Source organism: Leptonychotes weddellii, chromosome 5 (genome assembly GCF_054177405.1).
Source record: "Leptonychotes weddellii isolate Sample4059 chromosome 5, ASM5417740v2, whole genome shotgun sequence".
Taxonomy (NCBI): Eukaryota; Metazoa; Chordata; class Mammalia; order Carnivora; family Phocidae; genus Leptonychotes; species Leptonychotes weddellii.
Window position 1 is genome coordinate 55,313,195 of NC_138373.1, and position 25,676 is coordinate 55,338,870.

The 25,676-nt window shown below is 37.1% G+C and overlaps 1 protein-coding gene and 1 pseudogene across 10 annotated transcripts in view; one reads left to right on the forward strand and one right to left on the reverse strand.

The window, feature by feature from the left end:
• Window positions 1–25,676, forward strand: part of ABI1 (abl interactor 1) — a 116,080-nt gene that overhangs the window by 75,458 nt on the left and 14,946 nt on the right. For 5 of the 10 annotated variants that reach the window (XM_081820759.1, XM_081820760.1, XM_006746005.3 and 2 more), the window contains 5 exons: window positions 11,261–11,437; window positions 16,648–16,662; window positions 17,386–17,486; window positions 18,748–18,888; window positions 21,643–21,743. In XM_081820759.1, the coding sequence (XP_081676885.1) occupies window positions 11,261–11,437; window positions 16,648–16,662; window positions 17,386–17,486; window positions 18,748–18,888; window positions 21,643–21,743 (535 nt within the window). Of the gene's footprint in view, window positions 1–11,260; window positions 11,438–16,647; window positions 16,663–17,385; window positions 17,487–18,747; window positions 18,889–21,642; window positions 21,744–22,673; window positions 22,755–25,676 lie in introns of all 10 variants that reach the window. The other 5 variants (XM_006746006.3, XM_081820763.1, XM_006746004.3 and 2 more) reach the window with 2 other exon arrangements.
• On the reverse strand, window positions 4,592–4,930 carry LOC102727141 (large ribosomal subunit protein eL42-like; annotated as a pseudogene).

A 25,676-nucleotide genomic window follows, 5' to 3' on the forward strand; every position in this document is an offset into this window, starting at 1 on the left:
AGTTGACTCCAGGTTCAACATTCATTATATTTCTAATACACAATGTGATACGTACATTTTTTCACATTAATATTTTAGACATATATTGCCTTAACTTCAGGGTTGTAGATTGGATAGTTTGATAAATAAGATTCAGATTTGGTTAAAATTTTTTAGTACTTTTTTGTATCAAGCAATATTATTCTGTTATCCCATCTCCATTATATGTAAGCAAAATGGAATCTTAGCTAAAAAGCTTATATGAAATATCACAACTAGTACGTGAAAGAGCCAGTGTTCAAACCTAGGTTTTCTGATTTCATATTTGTGTGTGTATGTGTGTGTATTTTCTTTAAACCAGTGGTTTTCAGCTATGCTTCATAGGTGTAGGGATTGCTGCCGGATGATCACATGGGTAACTAGAGTAACTCTTAAATTTTATCTCCAGTATATTATAATTGAAAACTAATTTTCTTTATATCAAACTGCTTATTTTGCTATCTAAAGATGAAAAAACTGTGAAAGTAAGGAAATTCAAGTGTAAGAAGGAATTAGTCTCCCTGAAAAAGCTAACTTTGGCTGGGTAAGCATATGCATGCTGTTGTTATACAAATGTTCCAAGTCTGTTTCCCTCCTCCTACCTGCTATATTCACTCACCCTGCCATATGGAGGGTTGTGCATTACCTGAAGGGTTGTGATATGGGCTTTTGTGATTCCTACTTGGGAAACTAGGGAGGGAGTGGACTCAAAAAAAACTTCAAGTAATTTGAAATAGTGTCCTGAATATATCTGCAGTGTGTAAGGGAAGTAGGGAGGGTGAAAAAGATTATTTTAAGGAGAGTTACCATGATATTTGAGAGAAATAGGGAAAGAACTCGAGCCAGTTTGAATTTGTTTTTCCCATGAAGACTGGGAACCGTGTGGGATGTTCTTTTAATAGGATTTAAGCAGGTGAGATATCTTCAAAGTTTTTCATTTTGTTTTCTCAAGTTTACTGTTTTTGTAAAGATCACCATGGTTACACCATAAAGAACAGATTGGAAAGAGAATAGTTTGGATGCAAGTGAACCAGTTGAAGGCTTTTTCAATAATTAAGGTGAGAGACGGTACAGTAGATTGACTAGGATGAAGCTGTTGGAGACAGAAGGAAACACATTTCTGGTTTGTGTATATGTATGGTTTTATTTTTATTTTATTTTATTTTATTTTTTAAAGATTTTATTTATTTATTTGAGACAGAGAGAATGAGAGAGAGAGAGCACATGAGAGGGGGGAGGGTCAGAGGGAGAAGCAGGCTCCCCGCCAAGCAGGGAGCCCAATGCGGGACTCGATCCAGGGACTCCAGGATCATGACCTGAGCCGAAGGCAATCGCTTAACCGACTGAGCCACCCAGGCGCCCTATGTATGTTTTTAAATTGAGGTAAAATTGACATATTAGTTTCAGCTGTCCAACATAATGATTCAGTATTTGTATATATTGCAAAGTGATCACCACAATAAGTCTAGTTAACATCTGTCCCCAAACATAGTTAACAAAAATTATTTTCTTGTTACGAAGACTTTTCAGATTTACTCTTAGCAACTTTCAAATATATACAATAAAGTATTATTAATGATAGCCACTATGTGGCACATTACATCCCCATGACTTACTTATTTTGTAATTGTCCATTGTACCTTTTGACTCCCTTAACCCATTTTGCCTAGCCCCTGCCTCTGGCAACTACTGATCTGTTCTCTGTACCTGTGGGCTTGTTTTTTGTTTGTTTTTTAGATTCCATGTATAAGTGAGGTCATACGGTATTTGTCTTTCTCTGTCTCATTTCACTTAGCATAATACCTTCAAGGTCCATTCATGTTGTTACAAATGACAATATTTCATACTTTTTTATGGCTGAAAAGCACTCCATTGTGTAGTATACCATTGTGGTGGTGGTGGTGGGTGTGTGCGTGTACACACACACACACACACACACATACATACATACACCACAGCTTTACCCATTCATTCATTGATGGACACTTAGATATTTCCCCCCCCATATCTTGGATATTATAAACAATGCTGCAGTGAACATGGGAGTGCATATATATTTTTGAATTAGTGTTTTTATTTTCTTCAGATAAATAATCAGGTGGAATTGCTGGATCATATGTAGTTCTATTTTTAATTTTCTGAGAAACCTCCTTACTGTTTTATATAGTGGCTGCACCTGTTTGCATTCCCACTGACAGTGCACAGGGGTTCCCTTTTCTCCACATCCTCACCAACATTTGTTAGAGGTAAATGTGACAAGATTTAGTGATACTGGATATAAACTAAGTGCTAGATGTCTGACTTAAATAACTTGATAGAGAACTCTTGTAGGACATTGAAATAGAGTTGAATAGACTGTATGTTTGATTTTGGGTACTTTCATTTTGAGGTACCATTGACATACCTGGGGGGAATGTTACTTTTTTTTTTTAGACTTATTTATTTTAGAGAGAGAACATTGTGAATAGGGGGAAGGGCAGAGGAAGAGAATGTCAAGCAGACTCTGTGCTGAGTGTGGAGCCTAACGTGAGGCTTGAACTCATGACCCCGAGATCATGACCTGAGCCAAAACCAAACAACCAGCTGAGCCACCCAGGCGCCCCGTTACACTTTTTTTGTACAATTCTGCAGCTCAGAGGAGAGGTCTAGAATAAAGTTTATGTGTATGTATATAAATGGTAATTTAAACTTGAATGTGGATGAGTTTGCCAAGGAGAGGTTATAAAGCCGAGAGAAGCTAGGACACAATGCAGAGGCATTGTATTTGTAAGGTGACCTTGCAAAGGACACAGAAATGAGTGTTCAGGGAGTTAAGAGCAAACCAGGGTGAGTGTTGGTCCATGTTTTTTTACCCTCCAGTGAAATCTCAGTATTTTCTTTTCTGTAGTAGTATGAATACCCAAAATTAATTCCATGTCAATCCAAATTTGTACTAATTAAAATTCTGCTATAGAAAAGGAAAAGAGTTTATTTCATTTTTAAAAAGATTTATTTATTTTGGAGAGAGAGCATGTACACATGTGGGCGTGTGAGTGGGGGGACGGCAGAGGGAGAGAATCTTTAAGCAGACTCCCCACTGAGCACCAAGCCCAATGTGGGCTTGATCTCACCACCCATGAGATCATGACCTGAGCTGCAACCAAGAGTCGGGTGCTTAACCGACTGAGCCCCCCAGGCACCCCAGAAAAGGAAAGAATTTAAAAGATAAGTGGAGGCATTAAAAAATGTAGCTTTTTAACTACAATTTCTAACATGAATGACTATATCAGATAATCTTCAGAGTTACTGAGCGGGAGGGGACTGGCTTGAGTATGAATTGTTTCACTATAAAAACGGGTTTGCTTTTTTTTAGGAACTGTGACGGGTCTGAGATTTTGCCCTCTATGCAAGCTAGCAAGTTAGCTTGCCATAGTTGCATAGATGCTGGTAGAAGATGCAAGACTTCTGGGTCATAGACATAGGACTTTATTATTCATGACAATAGCAAGAGCCAGTGTTGGTATATTGTGCCAGTTTTCCAAGCCCAAGCTCCATAGAAAAATTTGAAGAGGGCTGAGTGATGCCTCTCCTGTATTGCAGTATCGTCTGTTATAGGAGAGGAGCCTCTAGGTTAGGGAACCCAAACTTTTATAATGGGAAGTAGCCTGCCTGATGTTAATCCTGGAGGGAGATGTCATCTTTGTTATACTAGATAGTAAATGAACCTTCTGTTCATGTCCGGAGGGAGACATTTTTATCCTTCATGGCTGTTTGCTATACAAACATACTTAACAATATATTATGGAACAAAGAGAGGCAATGGCTCCACTTACAAGATATATATAAATATTATGGAACATAGATAATCCGCCTTCAACAAGTTTTTCCCCTAATTTCTATACATTGCTTGGCTTCTGGTAAAATTTCCCATAATGATGCTCTTCATTGGTCCTTCTGATTAATTTGTCTGACAAAGGCTGGGACCAGAGCCATCCAGTTTATCTCATAAGACATTTAATTGAGGTTATGTACTGTCAGCAGGGTAGCAGGATGAGGCCAAACTGCAATATTGACCTCAACTGTGCTCCATAGGGTCGTAGACCCAAGCAGCTGAACAAGTGCCATTAACCTTCAGGGTCTGCCTTAGAGAGCCAAGTGGCTTTCTCTTCAAGTTTCTTCACCAACTTTCTACTTGACCCAAGGCATTAATCTAAGAACTGCAGGATGTTAAAAAAAAAACAAACTGCAGGATATATTAAGGAATGCACAGATTTGGCCTTTGCCTGCGAGGAGGAAGTCTAGGGCAATTCTGTCATCCATAGTAATCCTGATCACAGTGAGTTGAGACTGACCTGGATGGCCCCAAGGCTGAGGTGATGTCACTGATCACCTCAGCTGAAGTCTGGGACAAATTTTAAACTACCTTTTCTAATTGGATGACTCCCATTTTAGGGATAACTGCCTCATACTGCACATAATTAACAAGTCAGTTATCCTTCTGAGAGGTCCACTGTGCGCCCCCCCCCTCAATAATTTAGAATAGCCTTACTTTGTTTCTTAAACATAACCTCAGGATTTTTTTGTCTTCATAATATAACAAATATGAAGCTTAGAACTAGATCATTTGGCCCTTTCTCTTCTTATCTCCTCCCAGTTCAAAATGCTTGCATCTCTTAATAACCAGCATTCTCTTAGATCTGCAGTTGGGCTCAACACACATTCATGCCTCAGCACAATCTTCTTTGTAGTTTTAGCCTTTTTTCCAGAGAATCGGCTTAGTATGCCCACCATTGCCATGCTGCTTCCTGTCATAATGCCACTTTCCCTGGGCATAAGGAGAATCTTTGCTTTTCTTGTATTGTGTCACTTTGTGGGGTTGGTGCTTGCCACACTTCTTGCAGAAAGTCCAGCGGGTTTTAGGAATGTTCACCATGTTTGCGAGAGCTCTGTTGGCATGGAAAAAACAGAATAGCCTTACTTTGGAAAGAGCAGTTGTCTGCAGACTACATGATCTCCTTGTGGTGCTTAAACACTTGAAGGTCTCTTATGACCACCCCTAAGGTGCAGAATGTGGTGTTTACAGTTGTTGTCCCTCTGTCCCCCAGATAGGACGGAAGTCAGGGAGTACAGGCTGACAGTTTCTCTGTTGTTGCCTCTTGCAGAGCTGGTAGGCCTTATGGGTCACAGTTCAGTACAAATAATCGAGTCTAATGATTGTTTTTGGAGGGATTACCTGAAGGCAGTCAGACCGTCTGTCCTGTTTATCTATGCCATCAACCAGGTAGCATTCATCTGGCCTTTGGAATGACTGAATGATAGCTATAGGAAAGACACCTGGAGGTATTGACAGGTGTTTTATGTGGGAAGTGCAGGAGCTAGGATTACCCTCTGTTGCTTCCTAAAGACTGTTCCTTGAGGTTAAAGAGAATGGTGATCCTTTTGTGATCAGAGCCGTACAGCAGGATATGGCAGACTCAGCTGTCAGTTCAATTTAAGACACTCGGGCACTGTGTAGGAGAGCTGCACCAGGGAATTTTCCTTTGTGAGAAAAGCTCCAGGGGTGATTTTGAAAGACAGAGATCACTAATGTCCCTCTTTCTTACCTCCTGAGGTCTAAAGTATTTATTCCACAGGTGCCAGAGTTGTTCTTCCACATCACAAAATGAGTGTCCCATACCAGTAGCTAACTTCTCCCTTTTTCCCAGTCATCCCTGACTCTTACCCAGACCTTTTTTCTGGAATGGTCAGGTGCAAGAGGGACAAGGGCATTTTTTATTAAACTTACAGAGACCCTATTATGTCTCCTGTTTTGGGCCACATGATTCACTGTAAGGGGACTTGGTGATCAGTATACTTTCTTAACCAAATGGTCATTATCTTTATTATCTAAGAAATCCATCAAGAAAATTCAGGTGGCTGAACCAGAAATAAGTTAGAATTCCCAAGACCTTCTTTTGTCTAGGCTGCCATCCGGAGGGTGTACCAATCAGGCCAGCTTGGGGTTTCCATTAGGCAAAAGAAAGAAGCATCATGCTTGGTAATGGTTAGGACACATCACAAGTGGCAAAGAGGAGATGATCGCTTCCTAGGGACATCCACGTTCAGTGACCAAACTGCTGTACTGATATGTGTGAACCAGGAAGAATTAAGGAGGTATAGTCAGAAATCTTTCTGAGTTGATTAAAAAAATTTTTTAATTATAAAATACACATGACATAAAATTTCCTATCTTAACCATTTTTTTAAGATTTTATTTTTTAAGTAATCTCTACACCCAACGTGGGGCTTGAACTCATAACCCTAAGATCAAGAGTTGCATGCTCTACCAACTGAGCCAGCCAGGTGCCTTGACTAGTAGCCCATTGTTAGTGACTTCTAGAATAAAAACATACTATCAGACTGCAAATGGTTTGGAAAGTGAAAAACATGGCACAGATTAGTGTCAAGGGTAACACTGGTGTGGCTGGAGTCAGCTGACTGGACTGGAATAGCAGTATCCTACTTGAGAAAGTGTCATCAACGGTAAGGCCCCACTAATAGCCTGAAGAGGGGGGTCAAAGATCTGATGTAACCAGTCTGTCAGTAGGAAGAGATATGGCCTCTGTCATATGAGATAAATGGGTCTTCTGAGAATTACAAGTGTGGGATGCAGTGGTTGCCTCCACATCAGAAATAGAGAGTCCTTTACTCTGTATCTGTTCTGTGATGGTACATGTGTTGATAGATCCTGCAGCAGTAATGGCAGTCTGGGCAGTACAGGCCTGATCAGTAGCTTCATTCCATTTGATCTCATCAGACAATGGTCCCTTGCCATGGGCATCTATATTTGTGACCTAGACTATCTGATCAGCAACTGCAATATGTCCCCACAGTTTATGGCTAGTTTTTAGTCAGTCTGTAGTTTTACAAGTCGTAGGCCAAACAGCTAGGTCATTGGTAACAGACCCAGAATCAGTAAAGATATAACAAGGTTTATGAAGAGGAATATTGGTCAGATCTGTGAGAACATCCTTGAATTCTGCCCACAGAGCAAAGCAGCCACACCCATTTTCAGCTCTGTGTAGCTGGCCCTGAAATTGAACAGCATAGTAGGCCACTGAACAGCATAGGGTTTCAGTGTAATTGAATCATTCATTAGTGAACCAGGCCCAGGCATTTATGGGATCCTCTGTGAATCAGGGGCCTCAATGAGCCAGCAACTTTAGTTAGGCAGAATGGAGGCTAAAATTTCCCCAAAGGGATAACTGCCACTTTTTCATTTAAAGCTGAAATATCATAGGGGCCTGGCTGGCTGCATCCTTGAGTATACCACTTTAATGTGGTAAGAGAAGCTTGTTAGGCTCTTACCATCTTATTAGTTATTGAGTTTGAGTTGACCCATCCTCAAATGGGAAACTTCAAAAGGAGTGCACGTGGTGGCTGTGTCAGGGAGGCATTGAATCCAGAAACCAAGGGACACCTTAGTGGCGGCTGCACCTCTTGCCAGAGACTCCAGTCAGTAAAATCGTGTGTGCATGGAGACTTGTACACAAAGGGGTCATAAGGATTTTGGGGTGCTAAAGCTACCAGTGCTTTCTACACGGGCTCTTTTCAGTTGGCATAATCCCCTCTGGCACTTAGGAGCATTCACAGTACAGGCACGTAAAATATCAGTAAATTATATATTCAGTGGTAGAAGCCACAACAGTAATACACCATATTTCCATAGGATACTGAAAAGAGAGCCGAGTGATGTCTGCACAGAGTTGGGTGGATTACAGGAAAGGAACTCCCAATTTAGGGGACCAGATCCAAAGATACCATCTGAAAAGTATGGGTTAGTTACTCTTTCCCCACTGTGAATCCCACCCAAACCTTGGTAGTTGAAAGCATGTACCCTCTTCCTCCACATGATGGGTATGAAGGTGATGTGGTCTCCTGTATCTAACAGAGCCATAAAATTTTGAGTCCCTCCTCTTCCTGGTGTTCTCGTGTACCTGGGTATGATTGATCTTCAATTCCCCTTGGGAACTAGGAAAACTCATCTCCACCCCCAGTCATCTTTCTCTGTAAAGCAGCTGAGGCTGGGCTATGGGGAGATTGGGAGAGAGCAGCTCTGCACCCGTAAACAAGGTGCATTTCCTTTCAGTTTTGAGTAGTGCTCTAGCTGCGTGCTGAGCAATTGAATAAATCTGTGGTATTTTTGATCCTCCCAAAGTCCCATGTTCTGTGGCAAGGTCATCAATACTGGCATTCAACAGCTACAACTACATTGCTTTCTGACCAGGGAAATGAGCTTGTGCCTTTTGGATGACTTGGGCTAAGATCTGCACAGTGACAGCATTGTTTTTAGGAGTCTACCTAATGTTGGCTATTTGCTGCTCCATTGTCAAGATAACATCTCTTAAATTCTTGCTTGATTTCAACATAAGAAGAATTAGAGGAGTTTTCCAAGGCTAGAAGGTCTGACAGCAAGAATTTATCTAGATTTCTTTGGTCAAGTTTCTCATTCTCTAGTGAATCACCTTCATTATCTTTTTTTTTTTTTTTAAGATTTTATTTATTTATTTGACAGAGAGAGACAGCGAGAGAGGGAACACAAGAAGGGGGAGTGGGAGAGGGAGAAGCAGGCTTCCCGCGGAGCAGGGAGCCCAATGTGGAACTCGAACCCAGGACCCCGGGATCATGACCGGAGCCGAAGGCAGATGCTTGACGACTGAGCCACCCAGGCACCCCCCTTCATTATCATTTTAAACCAACTTCAGTACAGTAAGAGCCTGAAGACAAGTCAGTGCCTGCCACAGTTTCTCTTAGTGAAATTTGGGATGGGGTGGGGAGGGTAGTAGGAAAAGCTCTCTTGGAGCAGACAGGACCCATTGCCAAAAAATGCTGAGGTCTTTACTCATCTTTTTTTAAAAGATTTATTTATTTATTTGAGAGCGAGAGAGGGAGGAGAGGGAGAGAGAGAATGCGCTAGGGAGAGGGAGAGGGCGAGAGAGGATCCCAAGCAGACATTCCATTGAGCACGGAGCCCGACGTGGGACTAAATATTCCACAACCCTGAGATCATGACCTGAGCCAAAATCAAGAATTGGACACTCAACTGACAGCCACCCAGGCGCCCCTCTTTTACTCATCTTGAATGGATTGAATGTTGACAGAATAGACTGCAGGAGGGTCTAAGCAATAAGATAGTCAGCTGTTGCCATCTTTTTAAATAAGCATTATGTGTCCCATCCCTACATCTCCTAAGCAAACTAGCTGAAGTTCTGAAGATTCTTTTGGTTCTGACCACAGTGGTTGCAGTTTTTCTCCTTTGGCACCCAGTGTAACATTGGGTGTAACACTGTCTGAAGAGGAACAGTCCTTTGTGTTTCCCACTCCCTCTGCCAGATAAATCTTATTACCAGTTGTTCACAGGACAGACCTGCTGCGGCCAACTGTCAGGTTGATGGAAAGTTGACAGTAACTGGGGTATCATTCAGACTTCTGCCTTTGAACCTACAAAATGATATTCAACCTGAAACTACATCCTCAATTTAGCCTTTATTAATAGGCAGTAAAATGGAGGACCATTCATTGCTTGGTTGACCATCCCATTTGGTCAGCATGTTCACTCCCAATTCCCATGGACTTATGTCGATTCCTGTTAACTGGTCTTTCATTCCATTTCTAGAAACTCTGTCAGTATTCCATCCTCATTGTCAAAACTGTCAAAAATTGTGAAGAGTTTAAGATTTTACCCTTTGTGCAAGCTAAGAAGTTAGCCTGCCACAATTTCATAGATACTATTAAAGACAAGAGACTCTTGGGCAAGATGCAGAATGTCATTGCTCATGGCAGTAGCAGTAGCCAGTGTCAGCATTTGTGCTAGATAACTAGGCCCAATTTCCATAGGATACTGAAAAGAGAGCCAAGTGGTGTCTGCACAGAGTTGGGTAGATTACAGGAAAGGGACTCCCAAGTAGAGGACCAGATCTTTTATAATGGGCAATAAACCTTCCTGACCTTTGCCCCAGGGCTGACATTATTTTTAATACACTGGACAGTAAACAAACCTACCTTTTGCTCTCCAGGAAAACACTACATCTTCTAAGGCTATATAAATACTGTATAAATATCCAGGACAGAGGGAGCAGTGCCTTTTCTTGTAGCATGTGCAAAAACAGTAGACACGGAAGGAGAGTTGTCTCTCTACCTTGTTTTGGAATTGGGAGAATATTTTTGATTACAGGTTCTTTCCCAATCAATTTTTTTAAATTCTGGAAATAGAATCTTAAGCATTAACATTAAATTTGTTTTTTTTTCTGACAGTCCCCCTCCACCCCCTTCAGTTCACATCCTTGCTTCTTCTCCACCTAGACTACCGTGATTGCCTCCTACCTGGTCTCACTGCCAGTGCTCTTGTTCTGTTTATCCTCATCACCTCTAGCAGAGGGATTTTCAAAAAAGATTTTATTTATTTATTTATTTATTTGAGAGAGAGTACGAGTAGAGGGGAGAGGGAGAAAGCCCCCAACATGGGACTCGATCCCAGGACCCTGAGATCATGGCCTGAGCTGAAGGTAGACGCTTAACTGACTGAGCCACCTAGGCACCCCTTATCTAGTTTTCAATGTTGGCAACTAAACAACAACAAAATTCTTTTTTAAGCCATAAAGGCCAGTATTAGGTAGGCTGCATGATGCCAGTTCATAACTTTTGCTCTAACTTACCATCTTTTCTCTTATACCTTTTTCTGCAATATGAATAACTGCCTTGAATAATTTCCATATTTACCTCTTCTATTTATCCTTAAGAACCTACAGACTCTATAAAGTCTTTAAGTGAGCACTTCTCAGTCTAGTTAGATATCTTGGCTCTGAACACCTTTGGAGTAATTTCACAGACACTGTGCACATGTCACTACAGCACTGCCTTGTTGTGTTGTAATTATTGATTTTCTTCCTGGTCTGCATCCCCAGTAAAGTGTAAGCTTCTCAGAGCAGGACCTCCCTCCCTTTCCATACACGCTGACTTTTTAGGAATGAAAATTGCTTTCCTGGAAATTGTCTTGGAACCAGATCCATTAAATCAGTTGGTGCTTTTAATCATCTTTAGATATTCCCCGTTTTGAGCCTCAAAGATAGTAGTTTCCTTAATTTTGAAGGGAAAGATACAGTATTCACTCGAAAATAGACATGCAGTTCCATCCTGTGGTCCAACGTTGTATATGGCCCAATATATATGGACATTATTTAGTTAATGCCTAATAATATTTTCTTTGTTCAAATTTAAAATACAGACCGTGGACATTCATAAAGAGAAAGTGGCTCGGAGAGAGATTGGTATTTTGACAACAAATAAGAATACATCAAGAACTCACAAAATAATAGCACCTGCAAATATGGAGCGTCCTGTAAGGTATATTCGGAAACCTATTGACTATACAGTTCTGGATGATGTGGGCCATGGTGTCAAGGTAAGCATTTTTATATTGTATTAACTTGAAATAATTTATCTGGTAAATATTTTGGATAGGAAATAGGGTAATAAAAATAATTTTCTTAATAGATTCTCTTAGCTAGTAACTAGCATTACAGTTTTCAAAGAACAGTTATTTGATATTAATTATACTAAGCTTGAGGCAGAATTTTATTTGTGAAATAGGTTGTATTCAAGAAGACAATAAAATTTAACATGGCTATTCATCAGTTAAGCCATTTGAGTCCTAGACTAATATTACAAATTTTATTTTGAATTCCATGTCTTGCTTTTACTACTGAATGAATATTTAAAAATAAAAAAAAATTACATGCTTTACAGAGTTGGTTTAGAAAATAATTTGTAAATACTTTAAACCTTTTATTTCAAAATATGTATATGTGTTAGTGCATCTCTGTAGATGTGGCTATAGTTGCAGCAACTTATTAAGAATAAAAAATTGTATTTTGTTTTGTGTACCACCCCCTCCCCTTCCCCTCCGCTGCTCCAGCAGGCTTTTAGGAAAGAGATTATTTGTTGCCCATGTTAATTTAGTTGCTCTTGAAGGATATCAGTAGCCTGTCAACTTCTTAGGTGTTTGTGGGTCATTTTGTAAACATACTGAATGACCTGAATTCTTAGCCATTTCTGCTCAGGATGAACAATTCCTTTTAAATTTGGTAGTCCCTTTTCTAGAGGACCATTATTTGATTTTACATCTGGTTTTCAGAATTTTTATAATAAATTTTTGGGAATCCGCTAGAATCTCGAAGCTTTCCCTAACTGGCTGATTTGACAAGTGCTATTGCTAGATCTGTTGCATTCTGAATTATTTGGGGTTCCTGATCAAGAGGGGAGTATAGCTGACTGACAATACTGACTTTTATTCTACTCTCCTTGGACATTATTAGAATCTCCCCTTTACTGTCATGCTTGGAAGCTAGATGTGAAGTTGGAACACTGCAAATGTAGAGGAGGCTACTTGTTTGTTTCTTATATTTTTACCCAGGGGATGTGGCTAGGCTTGTAAAAGAGCTTAAATTCAATTTTAATTTAAGATATTTTAGACTAGATTGAGCTACAGGATTTGACTATTGAGAGTCTGGAAGAGCTCTTTTTGTATTAACTGCCTTGGGATTAAAATTGATATATATACACATATACCTATGCATGCATGTGCACACACACACGCACGCACACACACTCGCACTCACTTCTTCCCCTTTGGCCTAGTCTTGAGTTTTCTTTCTTTCAAACCAATACACATGCATTAAAAAAAAAATCTGTCACCATCTTAGTGAATATCCTATATTATCCCTCTAATAATTATTATTATTATTATTTTTAAAGATTTTATTTATTTGACAGAGAGAGACACAGCGAGAGAGGGAACACAAGCAGGGGGAGTGGGAGAGGGAGAAGCAGGCTTCCTGCCGAGCAGGGAGCCCGATGCGGGGCTCGATCCCAGGACCCTGGGATCATGACCTGAGCCGAAGGCAGACGTTTAACGACTGAGCCACCCAGGCACCCCTCTCTGCTAATAATTATATTTAATAGTTTAATACATAGTACTTAGCAGAGTAGAAGATGAAAGCAAATTTTGCAAGGAAATTTTGGGTGAGAAAATGAAACTGTTTCATCATATATGTATAAATGGGAAGTGTAAATGCTGCATAATATATTGAAAGTATGCAGATGTGAATTTTGGCAATCTGGTTTATGTAATAGGGATATTGACATGGGTTTTTTTCTTTCTTTTAACTTTTTTTTATTGTGGCAGAATATACATAAAATTTACCATTTAACATTTTAAGTGTACAGCTCTGTGGCACTAAGTACATTTATATTGTACAGGTTATTTTTTATTTATTTTTATTAAGATACTGAGTTTATTTCACATGTATGTCAGGTTATTTTTAAATATATTTTTGACTAGTAGGAGGGTGAATGGTCTATGAGAACGATATATCTTAAGCTGATATGTGACATATTTGTCCATATTTTGTTTCTGTGATATACAAATATATACACAATTATTTTTTCCCCAGTTGTCTCCTTGCCACTCTATTTCTCCTGTTTTCTGATTTCTCTGAAAGATCATTGCCAGCTTAATTAAATATTTCTAGAGCACATTTAGAGGTACGTGAAGGTTAGAAATTTGGATAGTAATAAACAAATGCTAGGGCCAAAATTATGAGAAGGAAAAGAGAGAAGCTATACTTAGCTATAGTTCTAGAATTATTTTCTTATCTTTTGTCTACCACTTTTCTATTTAGAAGTTTGTTTTTCTACTGATTGGTAAGAGTTCTTTTTTCTGTTAAGGAAATGAGCTTCTTATATATTGGCAGATAATTCTTCATACTGTTGTTTGGCTTTTGACTTTGATGTTTGGGTATTTTAAAAAATATATACAGATTAAAAAAATTGTATCCAAATATATTAATATTTCTTCTTAAAGCTACCAAGTTTCATGTTAAGGTTGCTACACTCCGAAGTTAATATTCCATCATATTTTCTTTTGTGATGTAAATTTCAGGGTTTTGGTATTTGTATTATTTAAATATTTATTTATTTATTTATTTTAAAGATTTTATTTATTTATTTGAGAGGGAGAACGAGAGACAGAGAGCACAAGAGGGAAGAGGGTCAGAGGGAGAAGCAGACCCCCTGCTGAGCAGGGAGCCTGATGTGGGACTCGATCCCGGGACTCCAGGATCATGACCTGAGCCGAAGGCAGTCGCTTAACCAACTGAGCCACCCAGGCGCCCTATTTAAATATTCATTATGTTAAAGCATTTTATGCTTTGAAATAAATGGTTACACATAAGTTTGGTAGGAATTAAAAATATGGAAAAAATATCTTAAGTCTGGTTTGACTTTTGGAAACAGTGTAAGATATGGATAAGAGAATCCTAGCGTAAGGAAACTACCAGAATACATACATGAAGGAGAATGTAAAGAAGATGAACTTTATAAGAGAGCACAAGTTTTCAGAGTAAGCTACAGACTAGAGAAGACCTGAATACTTAGTAGAGACATTTAAATTTTTAAAATTTTTTTTTTATTATTTACTTATTTATTTGACAGAGACACTGTAAGAGAGGGAACACAAGCAGGGGGAGTGGGAGAGGGAGAAACAGGCTTCCCCGCCGATCAGGAAGCCTGATGCGGGGCTCGATCCCAGGACCCTGGGATCATGACCTGAGCTGAAGGCAGGCGCTTAACGACTGAGCCACCCAGGCGCCCCTAAATTTTTTTTTAATTAACAGCTTTATAGCCTGGTTCATAATTTACAAAGGACTGACTTTCAATGTATGTGTTTTTCAAAAAGACCATGTGATCTAGGATTTGTTACATTTTATTAGTAGAGAAACTAAAGCTTTACCAAATGTATATAAGATGTATTTTATCAAGGTTTCACTTGTATTAAACAAAGGAGTAAGCTAATGAGTCATATATCAAAGAAAGGATTGGCTGGCCTTTTAGACTTTCAGCACCTGTGGTATACAAAGCTTACGATTTACTTAGGGCCAGAAGATAGGGAGGAATCAAAGAGAATTCTATTGTTTTAAACCTAAGATTCCAGGGAAATGGTAAAGTGGCTCATCCATAAACGTAAATGTTAAAGAAATGAATTGAGATCTTAAGAAAATAAAAGTCTAGTTTGGTTGTGTTTTGGGGATATTTAAGTGGAATAATCTTGTAGGTCGCTAACAATTACAGTATTTTAAGCTGTAAAATACAGAGATTATTTTCTTCTAACACTCTGAAACTCAAACACGTCTGTATACATAAATACATGCTTGATAGAGGAGGTGGAGCTCCATGTAAGGTTAAAGGTTACACCATTGCATAGTAGCAGAGTTCAGCTAGAATTTTTTTTTTTTTTAAAGATTTTATTTATTTATTTGACAGACACAGTGAGAGAGGGAACACAAGCAGAGGGAGTGGGAGAGGGAGAAGCAGGCCAAGTTTAGACTAAGATAGTATTTGGTGTATTGTAATGCTGTCACATTAGTATATCTTATTTCCAAAGATAATAATGTTATTCAGGTTTACAGTTTCTAAATCCAGGTGTGATATGTAGAGCTAGGTAGGATTCCAGACATTGATAAAAACGAGCAATATCATTCTTTTATTAAAGAACACCATATTAAAGAACATATTAAAGAACACCAAAATTCTGGCATAATTTCTGGAAGTGAGAATATATCTAAGACAAAATACATTCCTCCTTTGGTTGACTTTCTTAATGTTGTCTTTATGGTCACCTGAAAAATGGTAGATTCATATTTAGAAGGGCAAATGTTAAAGAATATATACAAGGTTAGACTCTATGACCTAAAGATATTTCTTCAGTGGCATAGTATGAGTAAGTGATGCTTTAGGATTATACACAGTATTTCATATTATTTATAGTACATATTACTTCAGGTGTAGGCTAGTCATCTTTCATAGAAGTAGCCTTTAGGATCAAAGCAATCATCTTCAGTTTTGAATATTAGCTAAACTGGTTCAGAAGAAAACTTAGAACTAAAGCAACCTACAGCTTCATACTACTGTTGGCCTGCTCAGATTTAGATTCATACGTTACAAATGAGAGGGTTTCTAGACCGTGTTTGTTTATGCCTTAGTTAGAATCTGGCTAAGCTGCTGCTGGGCATAGTGTTTTGTTTTGTTTTGTTTTAAACACCAAGGTGCTATGTCCTTTTCTGAATTTGGAAGCAACATGTGATTTTGAGTTTTAACATTTACAGTTTATCAGTTTTTAAAATACTATATTACCAGTCATCTAATGAATACTTGGGTATTGATGGTTCAGTAAAGCCTTGTACACTGATGTCTTAAAGTAGCCTTACATTGAATGTGTTAGGTGTTTCTGTTTAAATCAGTGTTTATCATCTGTGATTCAATTGGATTAGTTTCATAGGATAAAATACTGACCTAAGACATTATTGGACTTGCATGAGATCGGCATAATTAAGTGGTGGTTTCCTTATGAATATATTCTTTTGAAAAATATTTGATACATGTGACTATTTCCATACTGCTTATGGATACTTTTTTCTTTATAAAATATTTGAAATATGACTGGGTAAAAGCTTATTAACATGAATTGAATAACTATAAATGTAAACGTGTCCTATCAGATATAATTTATTTAGAATTAATTTCTACTTTTTCCCCCCTTTTTTTGCCAACGTAAAGTGGCTAAAAGCCAAGGTAAGAGATACTACTTATCATTTGATCCACAGTATTCCCTCTATATTGATAGAGGCTGCAGAGCCACTAAAATTTGAAAACTCTTCCTATGTCTGTCTGCTTTTTTCCCATAGGATTTATGTAGATTAAATAAACTCAGTTCAAATCAGCAACATTTAGCTTGGATGTGTTAATATATCAAAGATATATTGACATCTGCATTTATATAGGAACATTAATTTTGCTAACATTTATTGCTTTGCTCATTTTTTGATAGTTGCCTTGCTTTTATTGACTTACAATTAGGTTTTCCAGACATATATGACTTTGTTACTGAATTGTTTAGATAAAGATGATTTTTATCTTAATGAATATTTTAGCAAGTTGACACTGAGATCTGTAGTTTTTATTAATGTACACATCTAAAAAATTTTGGGAAATCCAGTATTTGAATGCAAATAAGTTTGATCTCAGTGAACATGTTTAACAATAAAATAATGTAGAAAATCCAATAATCACACCTGTATTTGCCATAAATTGGTATGAGTAGCACAAGATAATAGGAGAAAAGCCAAGTGCAAGTGGTTTCTTGACTTTTTAAAATGTAGTACCAAAGTCTGTTATTAAAACTGTCTGGGAATCCTTACTTCACATTCTGATATTAAAAAAATAATAATACATGGTGTCAAAACACCAACAGAACAATTTGATATAAAAATAAAGGCTTTTCTTTCCACATTTTAGCATGGAAATAACCAGCCTGCAAGAACTGGCACGCTGTCGAGAACAAATCCTCCTACTCAGAAACCACCAAGCCCTCCCATGTCAGGCCGGGGAACATTGGGGTAAGAATTCAACTACATTTTACAAGAAAATCCCTATGCGAAAGAAAAAGATGTTTCTGTGACTTAAGTAAGCGTATGGGTCCTTGCTGTGGGACCCTCTCAATGTGAACTACCTTTTACAAATTCGTTTTGGTTCTTATTTCTTTGAACAGAATCCAAAGTGAATCTGCTTGTTTTATAATATTCTCTATAGAAGTCTGTACTAGAAAGGTTCTTTTGTATATGTGTAAATAAGCATTATTTTTTTTTTAATCTCTTAATTAATTTTTTTGGGGAAAAAATAAGTCTAGCCTAAGTTTATTTCTAATGAAATTGCCAGAGGATTCCATATGGTGCTTTTACATGTGTTTACAATATTCATATTGCAGGACTTTAAATAAGCGGTGTATTTTATGTAGTTCGGCTTCATAGTCTGCACATCTTCTTGGCACCTGAAACTTAGGGACTCTACCTGGAGTACTCTTAACTGTGTTTCTGGTAGTCTGAGGGTCCTTCGTACTTGAGCTTTGGGGGTAGGCCAGTTGGAGAAATAGAAAAGATAACAGTTGGTGGCTTCTTCCTTCTCAGTTCTCAGTGCAATAAAAATATTGAATATTGGTAAGAAATTTCTGAAAGTTCATCTTAACGCAGGAAAGCAAATAGTAGATTTCTCATTTTTGGTAGAGGGGTGAGGAATGATTATTTTATAGTAACAGGGATTAATAATCAACATTTGTACAGAATCTTAGTTTCCATTTTCATTCTGTAAATCCCTAGCCCCTGAAAAAAAAATACGAAGTTATTAAATAGAAAAGTTAAAACCATTTATTGAGAAATTTATGGCATTACATAGGATCAGAATGTACTCATTCATATATTTCTACTCTGAGGTAGGAATAAATTGCAGGGGAGATACTTCGTTTTTATAATGTACAAGGACAGTGGCTTATGGGTCACTGAGCTGGGAATAATGTATAATTCAAAGTTGAATATTATTGAGCATTTAAAAAATTACAGTCATTTTTAGAAATAAGGTTAGAACTTTTAAATCATCCTTTCCTATGGTTTTAATGAGAAAAAGTAACAAACTTTAGTTTTTGTGTATAGTAACAAAATTTATATACCCCAATTAAGATTTTTTTTTAAACAGAACTTATTATTACAAATTAAAGAAAAAAAAACTTGTGTTATACTTGGTTACAAAGAGACAATCACAGATTTTGGGGAAAATACCATTTAATCTTTCTTATTCATTATTCCTTTCTCTGTTATGCTTCTTTAGAAGAAATACTCCTTACAAAACCCTGGAACCTGTTAAACCCCCAACGGTTCCTAATGACTACATGACAAGTCCTGCTAGGCTCGGAAGTCAGCATAGTCCAGGCAGGACAGCTTCTTTAAACCAGCGACCAAGGACACACAGGTAAACCTTCAGGTTGAGTCTTTGAATATCTGCAAGTGGGGGTGGTTGATTGGTGACAAACTCCTATAAAGTTGCTGAGTAAAGTATTGCTCTAATGCTAATACAGAATATAAAAGATGAGGGGTGGTAATATTGTGTGTTTCTATAAATAAATTTATGCCATAATTCCTGTTCTTTAGGTTTTAAGTAAGTTTGTACTAATTGCAGATTTGCCACTATGTTTTTTTTTTTTTAAGATTTTATTTATTCATTTGAGAGAGAGAGAGAGCGCGCATGAGAAAGGGGGAGGGTCAGAGGGAGAAGCAGATTCCCCGCCAAGCAGGGAGCCTGATGTGGTACTTGATCCCGGGACTCCAGGATCATGACCTGAGCTGAAGGCAGTCGCTTAACCAACTGAGCCACCCAGGCTCCCATGTTTTCTTTTTGATGGAGGTATAAATGTATATTTGGATCAAGGCCTAAGAATGGTTTTTAGAACAGTTATTTAAAAAAGATCAAGGCAACCACTCTTAAATATTTTTGGATAAAAGATGAAATATCAGAAATTATACAACATGATTTAAACTTTATGAGGTTGGAAGAAAAAAGACACCTTAAATCTGAGGAAGAATTTGTTAAGAAGTTGATAGACTAGAATATCTAAGTTGTTTAAAAAAAAGTTCTAGAAATTACCTCCCCAGTGAATTTTTTAAAAACTTGATTATGGAGCATGATGTACATTCGGAAAAGCATATAGTCTATTAAGTATACAACTTGATGGTTTAACAAATTGAATATACCCACGTAACCATCCCCAGATCAGAAAATGAAATATTACCAGCAGCCCCGAAGGTCCCCCTTAGGCCCTTTCCCAGTTATAGCCTCTACTTTCTTTTCCCCAGAAGTAGCCACTCCATGTTTGGGTACTTTTATAAAGTCCAACAAATTTATTGTATAACTTAATTTATTTTATTATTATTATTGTTATTAGCTTAACTTTATAGCTTTATTCTTCAGTTTTATCTATCACTTAGTAACTTGGCAAGGGATCTCTCTTTACCTTGACTTTTAGGTTGGTATATTAGGGAAATTTAGCAAAATCATTTTGGGGGATTCAATTAAGTAGGGGTATGTCAAGCCTCTTAGGTTCTATGTAATGGAAATTTGTTGTTACTGCTACTGTTAGTAAATAAATTATTATATTGATATCTGCAGTTACTGTAACAGGTTCATTGAGGGCCAAATTCTTTTGTGTGTGTTCATTTTTGAATAATAAAGCATGGTTTTTCTCTCTAGTGGAAGTTTTAATAGTTTAATCATATACAACAACCACTTACTAAGAGTTACTTCATTAGGTACAGGGATATGCCCATAAGATACAGTTTCATTTTCTAGAAGCTCATTCTGTTTTAATAAAAGGCCAGATTGTTAATATTTTAGGATTTGTGGGCCATATGGTCTCTTGCAATTACTCAGCTCTGTCATTGCAGCATGGAAGCAGCATGGACAACACATAAATGAATGAGCATGGCTGCATTCCAGTCAGACTTTGCATATGGAACTGAAATTTGGATTTCATATAATTTTAATGTATCATAAAGTATTATTCCTCTTTCAATTTTTTTCAACTATTTAAAAATGACAAGAATATTCTTAGCTCACAGGTTGTAAAAATTGGATCGGGCCAGATATGGCTGTAATTTTCTAACCCCCATGTGAGAAAAAGGGCATATAAGCCAATAATTGTAGAAGAGCATAGTAAGTACAAAAACTTCATATGTCTATGATGCAGTGCTGGCACAAAACAGGATATTGACCACCTGGCTTGAGGGAGGAGGGAGGCCTTCACATTCAGCAATTTATGGCATATAAACAGCTTGTTCTCTTTTTCTTTTTCTTCATTAACATATGATGATGTAATTATAGAATAATCACATTGGAGAAAAAAAAATTTTATTAAACAGTGCAAGTTTTGCTCTCTTCAGTTTCTGGGCCTGTTGATTTTGAAGTCAATATGGAGCCTAAGATTACACATGCACATATATACTTGTGCATACACGTACATGCACATGTTACTGAAACAACTGGATAGCGTGAGGTCAAATGCCTAAAGGGACAGTAAATCCACAGGAATTAGAATAGTAAGGAATTGGTTAGAGTTTAACAGTATCGACTCTTCTAGAATGCCGCATGCTGAAGCTTCACTTTGTTGTTGTTGTTGGTTTGCTTCCTCATTTTCCAGAAAACTTCCCTGTCTTATCACCATTCTTTGAGATGGGATGGAGATTTTGGTACTAATTCCAGACTAAAACTGGTTACAGTTTTTATTAACTTCTGTAACATCTTGTACATTTTCTTTTGTGGCATCCTTCATGCTATTTTTTAACGTCTATTTTCCCATTCTCATCTGTGAGCTCCATGGCAACATGGTTCATGTCTGCTTTAGTTACTGCTCTTCATAGTAGGTTTTAAATAAACTTTTGTTGGATCATTGTACTATGAGATTTTATTGGTCATTCATTTCTCAGTAGGATGATCTCTTCTGATGGTTCTGTGTGCTATGTTAGGACTATACTGATTTCCAGTAGTTTGAGAAGTAGAGTAAAACGCAACCACATTAAGCATTAGGGTTAAAATTGTATTGAATACTTTTTATAAACTTTTTGTTTTGTATATTTAACACACACACATATCATAAAAGGAGTATTTAGTGGCTTTGAATTTGTCTTTGGATAAATGTCTAGAATGGCTTTTTTCAAACTTGTTTCTTTGCAGCGGAAGCAGTGGAGGGAGCGGAAGCCGAGAAAACAGTGGAAGCAGCAGTATTGGCATTCCCATCGCCGTGCCCACACCTTCACCGCCCACTGTTGGACCAGGTGTGTTGTGTGTTGACGTGTTTTAATATGTGCTGGAATTCATGAGCTTTATTATGAAAGTCTGAAACAGTTACATTAGATAAAATTTACTTAGGAAATTTATGTGATTGTTGCTAGAAGAAATGCTAACAACAAATTTAAGAACATTTTTAGGGAGACTTTCACAGAGACTTTAGGATTTTGCTAGCTCTTCTTTCTTACATACAAAGCATATTACATAACATTATTAAATAGTTTTTTGGCCATTTTGCTCTGGAAATACTTGCCTTGGGCACTAGTCAGGAATGATATTTCTTATTTCAAGAGCAAACCAGTATTGTGATACTTGAAAGGATGAATGTCTTTAATGTGAATTATATACCAGTGAGTTGTTTTGTTGTTGTTATTGTTTTTTAATACCAGTGAGTTGACGTTGCTTTGTAGGCTGTTGTTTCAACTCTGGCGTTAGCTTGTTCTGTGACATTACTATATTTATGTATAATATTCCATACATATTTTAGTAAAATGCTATGAATATAAAATGGGATTAAAACTGGAGAAGTGTTTTGGTCTTTAGATTATAGAAAAATTTAAGAAATCATTGCAGAGCATTAAATTAATCCCTTGATTTTTTTAGTAAATGAAATGAATACTTTATAGTGTTAAAAAATACATATTTAATAAACTGTTAGGAAAAATTCTTAGCTTCTCAAGGAGGTTGTTGAAAAAGGAGAAAAAGCTGCTTATAAAAATGGCGTATTTTACAGTTAATGCAGGTATGAACTCAATGTCCTTTTTACCTAGTAAAATGAATTCATATTCATTTGGACATGCTTTACATAGGGGTGTCTTTTTTTTTTTTCCTTTCCAAAACTTGGTACTTTCTTACTGTTTCAGAATGTTTAGTTTTCTTTCTTGTCCTCTGACCTGAATTATAAACTATTTTATTAGAAAACATTTCTGTCCCTCCTCCTTCTGGAGCTCCACCAGCACCACCTCTTCCATTACTTCTCCCCGCGAACACTGTGATAGGTGAGATTGCATAACCACTGGAGTGATTTAACTTACTGTTCGTAATTCATAATAAACTCCTCTGTTAGACTGCTAGCTTTTATAGTTGTTAGGTTGTAGGTGGTAATACAAAGGTTAAAGTGTTAATCTAATTTACACTAATTTCTTCTGGTGAAAGGCCTCTGAAGTTAAACAGTTAAATACAAAATCACGGTCTCTGAAATGTGAAATGTTTTTATGCTTAATTTGTAACCAATTTAATATGGTTTATATTTGTTGCTTGTTTTGATTTTTAAGGAAAATTATAGCAGTGATTGTTCAAAAAGATATTTTAAAATTAATAATTTTTTTTTACGTGAAACTTCATTTGGAACTCCCTGGTGTATACAGTCAAAGGATTGGGGTGAAGATGGGGGACAGGAGGAATTTAGATGGAAAAGAAAATGATGTGTGGTTGTGGGGTGCTCCTGAGGCTTTCCTTTGGATCACAGTATGAAAAACTCTGATATAGCTCAGTACTTCTGGCATCTGGGATGCCAAGAAGTTTTTTTTTTTTCTTAATCAGATACATTTAAATTGTCCCTAAATTGGAGGTGACTGGATTGAGCATATTAGGAATTCAAAATACACAGATAGGATGAAACCATTCAGCCTAGAAATATACAAGAGCAATAATCCAGATAGAAATGAATAATGAAATGTTTCAAATGACAGCTGAGTTTCAGCTTGGGTGAAATAAAGCTGTCTAGCCACATCTTTTCAAAACATTGAAAAGGGGCAAATGGAGATAATAAAAAGAAGACCCTAATAATAAAAATTATTGCCAGAAAATCCACATGAAAAAAAAGTCCCCAACCTAGTTAATAATCAGGAAGATGAAAGTTAAAATCACAGTGAGATACTATTTTATATCCACCTTATAGGTAGAAATGTAGAAGTTTACTAGTACCCAGTGTTGATGAGGGTGTATAGTAACAGGAAAGTACACTGCTGGTGGGAGTTTATTAGTTGATACACTTACTTTGGAAAAGTAATTTGTTGTTACTTAGTCAGGTTGAACAGGTTTCTACCTTAGATTTAATATTATTTCTAGGTATCTGCCCTAGAGTACTGGTTCTCAGAATATGGCTAGAGGTCCCCAGGGGGATGCTAAGATCCTTTTATGGAGTTTTTGGGGTCAGAACTATATTCATAATAATACTAAGACCTGTTTGCCTTTTTCATTCTCATGTACTACGGTGGAAGTTTCCAGAGGCTGTATGACTTATGATAGAATCATTGCTGTGACAGCTAACAGAATGTTTATTTGTATTTTGTATATTCATGTGTTTTAAAGATGTGTCAGTTTTAATTTCTGTTATAGTAATTACCTGTTGCTATAACCCACCTCTGCAAAAGCTTTTTGAGGTTCTCTAATTTTATTTTTATTTTTTCAGTGCTCGCTTCGGCAGCACATATACTAAAATTATTTTTATTTTTTCAGTTTCAATCATTTAATTTATTTTTCAAATATTCATAAATGTAAGGTTCTCCACACACAATCAGCCCCATCCAGATATACTGAAAACAAAGAAAATACTGTTTTCCATAGAAAGTAAAATGGAAAGTTGCACAGGATAAGACATTACATTTCACTAATTATGATTTCTGCATAAGGTGAATCTACAAAATCACCACATGAGTATTACTTAAATATTGGGCTATCAATCACCACGCATTTTTTCAACTCCGAAGAATACTTCTTTGGGATAACTAGAATAAATATAATGATGAGATTCTCTAATTTTAAAGAGTGGACACTAAAACCATAAAATTTGAAAACCACTGTCCTAGGGCAGTGGCTTTCAGAGTGTGATCCCCAGGCCAACTGCATTATCATCATAGGGGAACTAGTTAGAAATGTAAATTCTCAGATCCCATTTTAGACCTCCTCACTCAGGAACTTTGAGGACTGGGGCCCAGCAGTCTGTATTATAACAAGCCCTCGAGGTGAAATTCTGATCAATGCTGAAGTTTGAGAACCAGTGTTGTAGAGAAACTCAGGAGCCACATTTAGGAATGTTCACAGTAGTAGCATTGATATTAGCAGAAATCTGGATGCAGCCCAAATGTGTAATCACAGTACAATGGATAAATAAATTGTGGCATGCTCACATGCAAATAAAGCAACAAAAATGGATGATAACAATATTGATATGCTTACCACCAGGGATGAATTTTTTTTTTTTTTAAGATTTTATTTACTTATTTGTCAGAGAGAGACAGGACACAAGCAGAGGGAGCGGCAGGCAGAGGGGGAAGCAGGCTCCCCGCTGAGCAGGGAGCCCGATGCAGGACTCGATCCCGGTAACCTGGGATCATGACCTGAGCCAAAGGCAGATGCTTAACCGACCGAGCCACCCAGGCGTCCCTCCAGGGGTGAATCTTAAATAAAAAACAAAACAAAACAAAAAGAGCAAGTCAGCAGCATGCATAATAACTCCATTATAAAAGTTTATAAATTATAACTTATCTGTGTTTTGTGTATTGTTTAAGGATATATATATCTGTGACTTAAAAGAACGAAACTGTAAAGAAAGAATGTTTAACACCTTTTGGGTTTTGGGATCTAGAAGGCACAAACAGGAAGCTTTGGTGATACCGGTAATACACTGTTTCGTGGAGCTGGGTATTTATCTTATTTTTCTTTAAATCATATACAAAATAAATATTTATGTAAATAAATTAATATATAACCATTACATGTATTGTATATGTATTAGTGTATATATATAACTATATTGTATATATAATATTTCTGTATATAATGTAATTATATAAATCATATACCCATTGGTATTATGATTTATTACATAATAAGACATTAAAGTAAATTTCTGAAATAGGCACAGTTTGGAAATGCTGAATGGTTGGTTTTCAGTTTTAGATCACCAAGGAAAATAA